The sequence below is a fragment of the Crocodylus siamensis genome, chromosome 1 (genome assembly GCF_052110815.1).
Source record: "Crocodylus siamensis isolate JL-2025a chromosome 1, ASM5211081v1, whole genome shotgun sequence".
Classification (NCBI taxonomy): domain Eukaryota; kingdom Metazoa; phylum Chordata; order Crocodylia; family Crocodylidae; genus Crocodylus; species Crocodylus siamensis.
The window spans coordinates 232,501,810-232,515,448 of record NC_143395.1 but is presented as its reverse complement, the minus strand read 5'-3'; the positions used below and the strand labels follow the sequence as shown (position 1 = coordinate 232,515,448).

General features: G+C 45.4%; 1 protein-coding gene across 2 annotated transcripts in view; it reads right to left on the bottom strand.

The window, feature by feature from the left end:
* The window catches only part of CRYBG3 (crystallin beta-gamma domain containing 3), a 143,208-nt gene that overhangs the window by 60,936 nt on the left and 68,633 nt on the right, over nt 1-13,639 (bottom strand). For both annotated transcript variants that reach the window (XM_090058875.1, XM_090058876.1), the window contains exons 8-9: nt 4,351-4,487; nt 1,052-1,166 (exon numbers count right to left, since the gene is read on the bottom strand). In XM_090058875.1, the coding sequence (XP_089915001.1) occupies nt 1,052-1,166; nt 4,351-4,487 (252 nt within the window). The remainder of the gene's footprint in view (nt 1-1,051; nt 1,167-4,350; nt 4,488-13,639) is intronic.

The window sequence follows — 13,639 nt, the reverse complement described above, 5'->3', positions numbered from 1 at the left end:
ACTGCTAATTAGTCAACTGCGCAGTAAAGTGCATGTGTAGGTGCCCCCACTGAAAAGGAAAAGAAGAGTATTATACTTTTTATACACAAAATTATATTAAGGATCCCTCTAAATGTTCAGATAAAGTTGTGATACGATTTGATCTGCGATGCACACACTTGTGGCATGCTACATGAATGTGCATGGCAGGAACCCAGAGAGCAAATGCCACAGCATCAGAGCCTACCATGCCTTATTGCTGGTGCTGGAGGAGCCCAGGATCCTGATCCCAGGCCTGTCCTGCACCAGCATACTAGTAGTAAGCTCCTGTTGCTATGAGTCCTGCAGTTGACAAGATTCCAGTGGGGTGCTGCTGTGGCTAGGAGTCTGGTCAACTCATGCGACTCCCAGCTATGGAGGCCCATGGGCTGGTGCTGTGGCTGGCAGTTCTGTCAGCTGACGGGACTTCCAGCCACGCTAGCCTGTGGGGTGCTGTTGAGGCCAGGAGTCTTGTCAGCTAACGGCTCCCAGCCCCAGGAGCATTAATCAGGTAGTTGTGTAAAGGGGGCCTGTGAGACATAGGTAGCTGTGTTAGCCTGAAGTCAAGCAGAAGGTAGGATAGATTTCTACCTTAAACACTAACTAAATTAGAAATATATATAACATTAGCTTTTGTGAGCTGGAGCTAACTTCATCAGATGCTCTGAAAGGACCTTGAACACAGCAGTGTATGGAATGGAGAGAGGCATTTGAATACAAAAGTTTGCAAGAAGTGAAGGTGAAGAGGAGGGAGGGAGAGGGGAAGGGGAGGGGGTACGAGGGGGCAGTGCTGGTAGAGGCAAGTAAGCACAGAACCCATAGGGACAAAGGGGTCACACAAAAGGTAATCCAGGAAATAGGATAAGAACTTCTAGTCCCTGTTTAAACCATATATAACACAATCCAGTCTGTGGATGATTTCTTGTTCATGCAAACTTTAACTCAAGTAATCCAAGAGGGACTTCAACTTAAAATGGGCTTTAAACCAAATCATTAAAAAGAAAATGTATCTTCTGAGAATCAACTTTCTCACCATTTTTAAGGGACGTAAGGATTTTACAGTTGTTGAAGAAATTTCAAGCACTGAATGGTCTTCTTCCAAAATAACCATCTCTCCTTTATAATTCAAGTCAGAATAAGCAAGCCACCTGTAACAACAAGAGAAAAATCCAATTAGATATATTAAGAACATAAAATGGTATTTAAATAAAACTTCTTTTCTTGTTTGTGCCCACTGGTATTGGACAATATACATCAAACTCTTCATGTAAATTAATACAAACTATGGTTATATCAGTTCTAACAAAGTTGCAGAGAATTAATTTACGATTTCTTCAGTCTGCCTAGAAGTAATAGATCTAGAAAATTAGCACATTAATCACGTCTTGAAACACCACTCTATTACACTGTGAATAAACACAACCTACAAATTAGTTGTAACAATAAAAAGGATTTGGAAACCAACATCAGGGCCGTCCCTAGTGGGGGGCAAATTGGGGTGATCGCCCCGGGCCCCACAGTCAGTGCTGCATAGGCCCCGCTGCGCCTGCCACACACCTCTAGCTCCAGCTCCGGCTGCTCCCCATCCCCTCCCTCCCCAGCTTCACTGGCTCTAGCTGTTTGCTCCCCACCGCCCTCCCACAGCACAGTCCGATATGCCCTGGGCCCTGCACACCCCTAGGGATGGCTCTGACCAACACCACCAAAATCTGTGTTGGATTCATAGCAGGATAGAAGCATTTTTACTGGCTCCCCTGGACTCTACATCAGGCTGTATAAGAATATTCTCATTTACAATATTTTGTTTGAAATCCAGGACATTAAGATCCTCAAAGTGGGGCTCCTTCCTTCAGGCTGGTTTAAGTCAAAAGGATTATCCAGTAAGCAGTGGGTGTGTCTATACAAGATGCCTTAATGTACAGTGGACTTTTCTACTGCACATCGGTGCATCATAGCAAAACCCATGCTAATGCACAGTAGAATTAGTCTACTGCACAGTCACAGAAAAGCATTCATCTTTGCTACTGTGCATTAGTGCAGCTACTGTACCTTTATCTAGGACCTCATATTAGAGGTACTAGACTTAATGTGAAGTAGCAAAGGTGCATCAATGAACATGCAGACATACCCACTGATAAGAAAAGAAACTGAAATCTCTAAGCCATGTAGGAAATTAAGTTCTTAAAACTAGAAAACTATACACAGCTAAAAAATATGGCTCTGCCCTTTCCAGTCACCAAGCTTTAAAACTTATTTTAAACTCTTTTCCCCCATTACAATAGAAAATTTCTCCCTGGCAATCAAAAGTAGTGTATAAAGTTTAGGGGAAATAAAGCTTATGATGGGAAAATAGCTTCAATGGTACCCATGGAATGGCTAATACTGCTCCACAGTGATTATGACTTCACAATGATATCTTCATTAGCGACCTGGACAAGGGTGTGGAGAGCATCCTGTTCAAGTTTGCTGATGACACCAAGCTGTGGGGTAAAGTGAATACACCGGCAGGCAGGGACCACATCCAGGCAGACCTGGAGAGGTTAGAGAAGTGCGTGGATCTGAACAGGATGCGGTTCAACAAGGACAAGTGCAGGGTGCTGCACCTGGGGAGAGGGAACCAGCATTATGGTTATAGGTTAGGGGCTGACCCTCTCAGCAGCACAGAGGCAGAGAGGGATCTTGGAGTCATGACTGACTCCAGGATGAATATGAGTTGCCAATGCGATGAAGGAATAGGCAGAGCCAACCACACCCTGTCATGCATCAACAGGGGCATCACTAACAGGCCCAGAGAGGTCTTGCTCTCCCTCTATGCAGTGCTGGTCAGGCTGCAGCTGGAGTACTGTGTCCAGTTCTGGGCGCCGCACTTCAAGAAGGACGTGGAGAACCTGGAGAGGGTCCATAGGAAGGCCACTCGTATGGCTGGGGGTCTCTGTGGCCAGCCCTATGAGGAGAGGCTGAGGGACCTGAATCTCTTCAGTCTCCGCAAGAAGAGACTGAGGGGGGATCTTGTGGCTGCCTACAACCTTATCAAGGGCCACCAGCAGGGACTCGGGGAAAGTCTGTTCACCAGGGCCCCCCTTGGGGTCACCAGGAACAATGGCCACAAGCTGAGGGAAGATAGGTTTAGGTTAGATATTAGGAAGAACTACTTCACAGTAAGGGTGGCCAGAGCCTGGAATAGGCTTCCCAGAGAGGTGGTGCTCTCACCTTCCCTGGAGATCTTCAAAAGGAGACTGGATAGGCACCTGGCTGGGGTCTTATGACCCCTGCCACCCCCAGTGCTCCTTCCTGCCCATGGCAGGGGGTCGGACTTGATGATCCGTCTAGCTCCCTTCCAACTCACTGATTCTATGCTTTTATGATATGAAAAAGAAGAAAAGAGGGAAGTAATTCCCAAAATGCCAAACTTGGAAGTTCTATATATTTACCCAAACATATTCTTCTGCTCAGTGCAGAAAGTGCTGGACTGCTGAGGTCATATAGATTGAGATCAACCAAATGGATTGAGATCGTATTGCCTTGTTTTTCTGCCTAATCACCCAGTAAATCAGGTGATAGCTGGAGCTTCAGGAATGCTTAGATGATGTAATATGCATTTTCTGGAATTAATTGACTGTTAGATTTTAACGCAGAGATGTCCAAGTGGTGGCCCACAGGGTACATGCAGCCTGCTAGAGGTTATATTGTGGCCCAGGTAGCTGCCAGAGGCACTATGTTGGTATGGGGCTGGAACCCAGACAGCAAATGCCACTGACACTTGCTCCCCTTCCCTTTTTGTCCTGCCACAGGCATCTTTGGTCATCTTTCAGTATTTAAATGCGCTAATGCCAGGGGACAAAGGTGAGGGAGAAGAGCAGTGGTAGTGTGCATCTCCTGGGTTGCAGAGCCATGCCAATGCAGTGGCCAGAGTAGTCATGCCAACAAGCTACCACACCACCACCAGAGGTGAGTTGTCTAGCATACAAGAAGGCCTGTGGGCTGCTTCTGGCTGGTGGGCCCAAATAAGTTGAACAGCTCTGTTTTAACAATTCTGGGTAGAAAGCTGGGTAGAAGGCCACCATTCAGCAAACAAGATGTCAATTCCTCCTCTTTTTAAAGAGAAATTGAAGGAAAGGGCTACAACAATGGTTGCCTGGGTAAAAACAGGGAAACTGCCTTTGAAAGTGTGAGGCTCCAGAAATCGAAACTGGGCTACAATATACACAAGGGAGCTTTTGTTAATGTTATATTAGCTTACTTATAACAAGAAACTAAAATGTTATTCCTTAAGAACAAGCTTTTATGGACTATCATTTCAGCAGCATCATATTGAAAAACTGCAGTACTCACACTCCTGATTTGACATCTATACAAAAGGTGCTCCCAACATCCAGTTCTTCTATATTGGCAGCGGCACTCTGAATGCAGATAGGAAGCCCCATTGTGCCAGCATGTGGGCAAAGCTCTAGCTCTGGAATGCTGCAGTCCTGTGGAAACAAATCAGGCTGTAAATGTTACCTACATTTTGAAAGTGAGCAACCACTGCTGGAAATATAGCTATTATGTTTATTTCTAGTTTTGTCTTAACCCTGGGTTCTCCACTATAGTACAAATATTTAGAATTCAAGCTGGGATTTTCATAGAGTATTAAGAGAGTTTTCATAGCGTCCACGTGAGTCTTCAACCCGAGTGGACTTTCAGTGGAAACACTGCACTTAATTCCATAGAGTATGTTTGAAAATCTCAACCCAAATAAAAACTTATATTAAAATATGTGATAGCATTTACCAACTCAAGCTGGCTTCTATGACCCCTGGCTTCTAGATTCAACGTTATGATGAAAACAATGTTGAAGTGAATTCACTTTAAAATAGCTGAATGTTTTGCATAGTACATTTGCATTCAGTGATGCTTTTTTACTACTTTTCCATAAAGAGTGAAATATGTGCTTATGCAGGTCAGTTCAATCTCAGAATAAATTAGTTAATTCCATAATTGTAATGTGTACATGAATACGTACATATAAGATTATGTTAGATCACTAAAATACAATGTTAATTGTACAGGTGGCAATTCAGCATGTTTCTTGTATTGATTATAATCAACGAAAGGAAGAAAAAGATTCTAGGGCTTAATATTCCATGCAAACTTGTGTCCCAGTTCAGGAGAGAATATAGGCGTGGGCTAACACTCATCTCTTTTTAGGAGAGGCACTTAGGCACATGCTTAACGTAGCTACGAGTAACTTATTGATTTCAATGGGATATGAAGATACTTCCTTGAAATAAAAACCCAATCAATCAGAAATTTATGTGGTAAATTCAGTTCTGCAATTCATTTGACTTACAGCTTCAAACTGTACAAAATCAATTTTATATCATGTTAAAAAAGTATATTTTTCAAAAAAGTGCAAAGAAGTAAAACCAAAAGAAATGTTTTCAGTACTATGTAGGCACTTCAGTGCCTTTTCCCCGCCTTTACAGAACACATCAATATGGGGGTTATCATTTCTGGACAAGAGATTGATGATCCTATTGGTTCTATCCAAAAAAGATGCATGGATTTTGTTCATTATGTTCATTTCAAAATACACGGAAAATGCATCACCAGTGGCGTTCTCACAGTTTTCAAATACACTACAGCCCCTGGTAGCTGTTACATTTGTCTACTGTAATGGCTTTCAACCTGTGGTCCGTGAAACCCTGGGGGTCCACATACTATGTCTAAGGAATCTTCAAAAGATGACTATGATCAATCAAAAGTACGTGAATGCCCACCCTTACAATTCAGAGGGGTATGCACCTCCATGCAAAATATTTTAGGGGTCTGCAAATGAAAAAAGGTTGAAAGCCAGTGATCTAGTGATTATGTTAATCATATAATTAACTGTAATATGCTAAACTTTCAATTAATTTATCACCTGATGAGCCTCAAAGATGGCAATCCAGCCACAAAGATGTTACTTGTAATATGGGCTGCTTACAGATGTAAGCCCCACCCCCCCAATGGTGCCTTACTTTGAACTTTGTGTGCCCCCATGTTGAACCCAGTGCATGCCCAGAAGAGACACTGCATTAGTCTGACCCGGCTCGTCCAACATCTGTATAGACTGAGCGCTTTAGTGAGGCTTTTTGGCATTTTTATCTAATAGCCGATTGAATCAGCTTTTAGGTAAAAGCAGCAAAACCCCTGGCTGAAATGCCCAATCTAGACAGACAGAGTTGGGTCGAACTAATGTGCTGCTTCTTCTGGTAAAATGCTTTTTCTGCCCCCGCGTCTGTCAGTGTCCATGTAGGATATCTTTTCAGTTCATCTGTACTGAGCTGTAATTTAAACATATGGCATGTAACACATAGGGTGACTGTTTGGCCAGGTCCTCCAGCATCCTAGTGTGGACTGCTACATTTATTTTACTCGGTGCAGCAAAATAGAGGGCTGTGTACAAGGATTGAAGTGGCATAAAGAATGTAAGTCTCCTGCCCTGTAGCCTTGGTTAAGTGCACTGACCTAGTTACTACTAATCAAGGCCAGCTGACCACCGGCCCCTTCCCTCCCTAAGAAATGCTTCCTGAACATTGCTGCACAACACACTGGTCTTCAGTTTCTGAGCAACTCCTGTCCCAGCAGCATCTCTGGCTCCCCTAGTTCCTTCAGCTTGCTCCTGGATTTCAGCCTTTGGATTTTTCTTGAAGACCTGCTTCCCGACTCCTGACCCTGGTTTAGCTTACTCTTGGACTTCACCCTATGGATTATCCTTCAGACTTGGTAAGCAGGTTTATGATTCTTGGCTCCTGACCCTGGTTTGGCATTTTGGCTCCTGACTTGTGGCTTCTGACTTATCCCTGGAACCTCCAGCTCCCCAACTGGCTCTACAAACTAGGGCACTTGGTCTACTGGACCATGACAGGTTGTTCTGCTACCCAATCATTTGGTAGGGTCATTGAAGGATGAACTGGTCATTAGGTCAGATTTTTGTGCCTTCACTGGTGGCCGCACTGCAGAATTTGCAGACTCAGATCACTGTGCTGCAGGCTCAGAAATTCCCCTTCCGGCGCCAGCTGTTCAGCCCGCCGCTCCTGCTAAGCCCAAACCCAAGATTCCACTACCAAAAATTTGAAGGTAACCACTGTAAGTTTTGGGGATTTAAAAATTAGTGCCGCCAGGCCTGCAAGCTGCATCCCTGATCATAAACCTCAGACAACCAGAGTGGTGCTGAGAATCCATCTCCTGACTGGAGAGACCTGGCCTGAGCCACACCACTTTTGGAGGCCTCAAATTCTCTCCTCAATTAACTTGAAGCCTTTACTGGGGCAATGGCCAAGATCTTTAAGGACATGAATCGGGTGCATGAATGGGCCCTCCAGACCCAGACCCTGAAACAGGGCCACTAGCCTGTGTCCAACTATGCCACAGAATTTAGACACCTGGCCAGGGACACAGAGTGAAACATGGCCTACGCAGCATTTCCACTTTTGCCAGGGCCTCAGGGGGACTATCAAAGATGAGTGGCCCAATGACTCTGGACGGCCTCCAGCAACCCTGGATTACCTCAATGACCTCTGTATCCATGGTTGCTTGGCCAGCAAGAGTCTGCTGGACTGCCCAGGGGCCCAGAAAACTTGCCAACTGTAGAGTCTACACAGGTTAAGAAAACCAGGCAGAAAGGATGTGCCAGTGATCAGGACGTCTCTGCCTCTACTGCGGGGAAGTAGGGCATTCTGCCCAACTAGTCCCTGAAAGGGAACTTGAATTTCACTGCTGGGAAACCAGTCAGCCCAGCCTCTGTAGGGGGGGTACATTCCCTCCCTTGCCACTCCATCTTGTGCAAGAACCTCTGCCACCGAGAAGAGACCAGATATACCCCTATAGGTCTTCCTTTGTTTGCACTGCCCAGCTATGGATGACATCTCCCAGCCAACCCTTCTGGATACACTCGGATAGAGTTTCCAAAAATCCTTTGAGAACTTTATGGACTTGACATTTGCCTCCCAGTACCAGAATCCAGGTCTAAAACACCCAGAGAAAGTACAAGTCCTGGCCCCAGCAGACTCCCAGCCTCGGCATCTGGCCCGGCTACATCCCCACCCCGGCCTGGACATGCACTGGCTGTGGGGGCCTAGAGCTGGGGCTTGGAACGGGGCCAGCTTCAGCTGCACTGGCAGGCTGGAGGGGATGGAGCCCCTGGGACACCTGCATGTGCCCTGCCCCACCACACGTTGTCCCTAGGACGAGCCTGGTGGCTCCTCCAGAGGCACAGTGCTGGGCAGCCAAGGTGGGGGAGGGCACATGGCACCCTGATCTTTCCATAGATGACGGCAGGCCATAGCTGTGAGCTGGGCTCAGCCTCTGCTCTGTGTCTCTGTGCCTCGCTGTGCCACCATGTGCATCCCGCCACTGAGCAGGCTGGGCAGCGAGGCACTTGGTGGCACCCACTGGTTTCAAAGTGGCAGCGATAAGGCACCAAGACACAGAGCAGAAGCTGAGTCCAGGTCGCAGCTGTGGCCTGTGCAGAGATTGGGGGGGGAGGGGCACGTACCCTCCCAGCACTGTGACTCCCCAGCACTGCTCCTCTGGAGGAGCCGCCGGGCTCCAATTGTCTCACGAACCAGCCAGGCTGGGGCCCCAGTCATGGTGAATGGGGGCCAGGTTGTGGGACAATCCCCACAGTGCTGAAGGCAGTGGGCCAGGGGCAGGGGTGATTGATTCGCCCTTCCCCTACCCCACTCTCTCCTGCACTGTGGGGATCTTGATCTGCCCTTCCCCCAAGCCCGTGGAAATAAAAAAAAAACAGATTAAAAGAAACTTAACTGCCTGCAGCTGGGCCAGCTATGATCTTGGCTGCAAGTGCCCAGGGTAGCTCAGTGTGCCTGGCCCTCCCTCCCTGCTGTAGTACCCTGTGGCTGGGCTGCCCCAAGGCAATGCCTACTGCTATCCTGTGTTTGTGGGGGCTGAGCCCCATTAGCCCCCCACTTTCGCTGCCCATATGCAGGGGGCCTCTTAGCTGCAGGGTCCCCTGCGGCTGCAGGTTTTGCAGTATAGGATGGGCCAGCCTCGTTCATAAGGTTCTTATTTGATAGTTATTCAGCTGTCAGTAGTTTGTTGAAGTTACTTAAGCGCAATGCTATGTCACTTTTCCCAGGGGGCCAGCAGTACAGTAACTTACTATATTAGCAGCTCTCTCTCACAATCACATTTCCTTTCTATTGTACCTAGGAAACAATGCATAGCATTTGTTTTCAACCACAACAAAAAATCACAAGGCTTACACCTTTACTGATAGAAGAGCAAAACTAGAAAAGGTATGGTAGAAAATTTGAGAGTACAATGCTACTTTAGAGAAAATTGCTAAAGGAATGCCATGCATGCCTCTGGCTTTAAACTTACTGATGAGCAGGTACAAAAGGCCCATTTGTAGTTCATAAGAGTACAGGCATGTGATTGATCCATAAGTAAAAAATATTTTCCTAGGCTCACGGTTTCTATATCAGTTCTTAATGCACCATAACCCAGGTTGCTTGCTTGTAGTCTTCCTAAGTAATTAGGAAATGATGGCTTAAAGTCTTTACGTAAGACCTTAAGAAATAAAATCTCCTGTCTGCTTTCCTTATGTAACTCATACACTGTTTATACATTCATTAATTTTATTAATTAATCCATATAAAATCATATTTATTAGTCCATGGTTATTAATTTTGCCTAAATGAGATGCACTCAAGTAGAGGAACCCATCAATACATTTTTGTTTGGAATATTAGTGGTTTGTACCATTAGAATTCTAGAAAGAATTATTAACATACCCTAATGGTTTTAGGCAAATGTTGCAGTACAAATGCACAGCAAAAAATACAGCAAAATAATGTACTTTTACCTTCAGACACAGAGAATATCACATGAGCTGGTATTTTAATTCACCTGCAAGAAGTAATTATCAGTATGAAACCTGTAGTCAGTCTATATGCCACTTTCTGTTCTTTTCAAGATTTTCAAGTTCTTTTTCAAGTGGGTTTTTCTGAGCTCATGAGATGTGACTATTATTAGACAGTTCTCCTCAAAGAGGGTGAAACACAAGCAGCAGTAATGAAAGCCACTCTTTTTGCTACTCGCTCTTCAGCCTGACTGGGTGGCTCAAACTCAACATCTCTTGCAAGTGGATAGTGATTTTAACAGAGCCCAACCTTTCCTCTCATGCAGCATTACAAACTAATCTCTGTTCCTTGCCAAGAACAATTTAAATGTCCATTTGGAAAGGTGATAAAAAATAGCTGAACAATAAGTTATATTTTAAAACTGTTTTTTTAAAAGAAATTAAATAATAAACTTGGGGCACTATCTTATCTGCTTATACCAGGAAGCTGAAGCTACTCCACCAATCTCAGAGCAGGATAAAATTGAGACCTAAGTGTTAGTGTATGATAGACTTGACTCCTTTGTAAATCCATACACATGTACTGAGCCAATGGCTAATATTAGTAATATATGGAGACTTTAGATTGGTAAATATGTGTCCTGACAAAATTAGCTCAGCCTGAACATTCATATTGAGAAGACAACATTATTTATTGAGGCTTCAGTAGGTCTTTAAAATAAAATCCTCAAAAATATGGTAACCAGCAGGCTAATCCCAATCTGAGGTCCCACTCTGAACTCCTCTAAACTAGCAGGTTAACTCCCACTGCAGCAGCTTGCCCCAAGGCAGCAGTGGGTCTCAAAATGGCTGTCAAAAAGTCTGCTGCTGCCCTAGGAGACCAGGGAGCTGCAGTTCTGCCTGCTTTCCCACTTCTGCCAGGCTACTCTTGCTGCAGCCTCTGGTCTGGAAGCTGCAGCTCTGCTCACTCTCCCCAGCTAAAGCTGAGAGTGAGCTGCTCTTGCAGGCAAGACTGGTGCCTGCTGGTCACCGACAGCCTTTCTGGTAGTCCCCCTTTCCTGGGCAGGTTTTCGTTGATTGGACTTGCTGATGGACTCCCTTGCAGGGGGCAGAAGAACAATCTGTTATCACACCGTGGCTGGAGTGATTGTTTTTGGGGTAACTTTGTATTCCTCCAGTCAGGGGAGGGTGAAGTACACTCCTCTGAGCGCTACAGCGCTAAAGCTACAAAAGTGCATGTCTGTCTGTAGTCTGGGAGGCCATTTCTTCTCTCCCCTCATCATCCTGGAGCTACCAGGCTTCTCAGGGGCTTGCTGGGAATTAAAAATTCTTTGGGGTACTTGGGGACTAATACAAAAAGCCACTGTTTTCTTCAGAACATGTCAGAGGGACCAAGGGACATTAAAAGAACAGGCACTTCAAAACTGTCCTAACTGTGCCAGTGTCCTCTGCACTGAAAAATGGTGGCATACGCTTTGAACTAAAGCTCATCAAACAAGTTCAAAGCGCCCTGTTACCATTTTTTGGATGTTAATACACATGATGCTAGTCTGCTGCAGCACGTTTATTTCTGTGCTCCAGCAGACTCTATTAATTGAGTCTGCTCTGACACACTGGATTTCCAGTGCGTTGGAGCTGGCTCCCTGCATGTGTATAGGAGTCCTTGTGTATCAGTAAATGGGACTATCTGAAGCTACTGATAGCTTTTGTCCGATACCTGTAAGTTTCTCCTGCTTCAGTTAAGCTCTTAGGAACCCATGGCACAACTTCATTTAATGGCACAGTGGAATCTGATCCTTGATCCTAACAACTGCATCTTCTGATGCGGGTGTGGCAGGACATGCGATTTTGGAATTGGAGACTAGATCCCAATTGCACCATTGCTACTTGTGAGTGCAGAGGTAGCCTGCAATCATAAAGCTGAGCTGTTCCTGCACCAGCAAGTTGGATCAGGCTTAACAATCAGCTGATTGCCGGCTCTGGCCCAGGGACTCAAACTGGTGTTGGTGTAATCTGGGGCTGTCTGGGCAGACAGTCAGCTGATTGTTAGCTCCTTCCAGACAGCTTCTGGTCTCAAACTTGGAGCTGTCCCAGTTGGGGCCAAACAGCTGGTTAACTGTCAGAACCCCACACCCAGCAGCTCTAGCCAGGGTGTCTGGTGCAAGGTTTAAAGCCCCTCTTTGGCTTTCTCAGCTGTAAGACTCTGATCTCCCACACAGCTGCCCAGCTAGAGTTGCCAGATGTGGGGTTTAAAGCTCCCAGTGGGGGATTCTCTTAAGGCCCCCTCTTGGAAGCCTCTGAACCCCCCATGCCTAGCAGTCCAGCCAGAAGTGCCAGGTATGCAGTTTAAAGTCCCCAGCAGGTGAGACCCTTCAGCTCTCCACCCCAGTCTTGGGCTGGGGCTGACAAGCAGCTGATTGTCAGTCTGGGGCCATTCCAGACCCCTGACAAAGACATCTCCATGGATGTATCAAGTAGCAGTTCTTTTCAGTGGGCAACTGATAGCCTTTGGGCAAAGAATAGTGGAATTAACCACCTGCCCCTAGCCTTCTGAAAATGCCTGGTGAGAAGAGAAGTCCTGGGATTTAAGAAGACCGGCTAAGTTGGTGAAGCTGCAGGAACAACATTCAGCCCATGGTTACTGAAAAGTCATCTGCAAGAGCTGATGTTCACATATCTGGGTAGAACCCAAATGTACTCTTATTCAAGTGATCTCAGTTTTACTAGTTGCACAATCCAGTCTCCTTTGGGTTTTACTTTAAGTTTCTGCAAATTAAGCACACATGGATACATTATATTTGTACCCACAATGAAATGAGCTAACCACAGGGTTAGCTGAATTTCTGCTTCATGGGGAAGTTTTCAGCCAAAATCAGAACACAACGCTACTGTTGGACTGTCAATATGCTAACAGCTGCCTGTAAAAAAAAAAAAAAAAAAAAAAAAAGTAAGTAAGTACACCTCCCACAACTTCCTTTGTAAATATCTGGCTTCCTTTTGCAGTGAACCATCTTATCTCCAGTTGTTTAGTCAGTTTTACAATATGCTAATTAAGGTCACACACCAATTAAACAAAACCTGAAATTAAATAGCCATTAAAAATTAAAAGAAATATCAAACTATTAAGAGCAAGCCAGCCCTTCCATCTAAGGAATGACTTCACAATTCACTGAGTCAATTTCCTTTCTTCTTGTAAATCTCATAGGGCTTTTAAAGATGTACTCTGGGAATGGGGGTGGAGGAGGCAAAAGGAGGGCTTTAAAACCCCTTGAGCATCATATGGATCAGGCATCCCTGTGCTGAAAAATGACAGTGGAGGTGCTTTAACTGCCACCATTTTTCAGCGTAGAGACACTGATACATGTGATGCTGGAATATGGTGGAGCATGGTAATTACCATCCCATTAATCAAGTCTGCTCTGACGCACTGTAATGACAGTGTGTCAGAGCAGCCTCGCTGCATGCCTGTAGGCACGCATACAAACCACCTCCAAGAGATCTGGCCAAGTAACTGCATACCTAAAAAAGGTAATTTGATAAACTCTCTCTTAAATGCTGCCCCATTAGATTATGATGGATGAACGCACCTAAGCACATGCTGAAAAACGATTTTTCTTCTGAATCAGGAAAGGTACCCTAAGGAATCTGTGCACCTAGCCAGTTCTGCATGAATATCAAGACTGAGATGAGAGCTGTTCTAGCCAAGCATGACTGCTAAGCAAGAAGTGATTGCCCAAGCACTTGGGGACTAGCACGTAAAAATGTTAATAATTA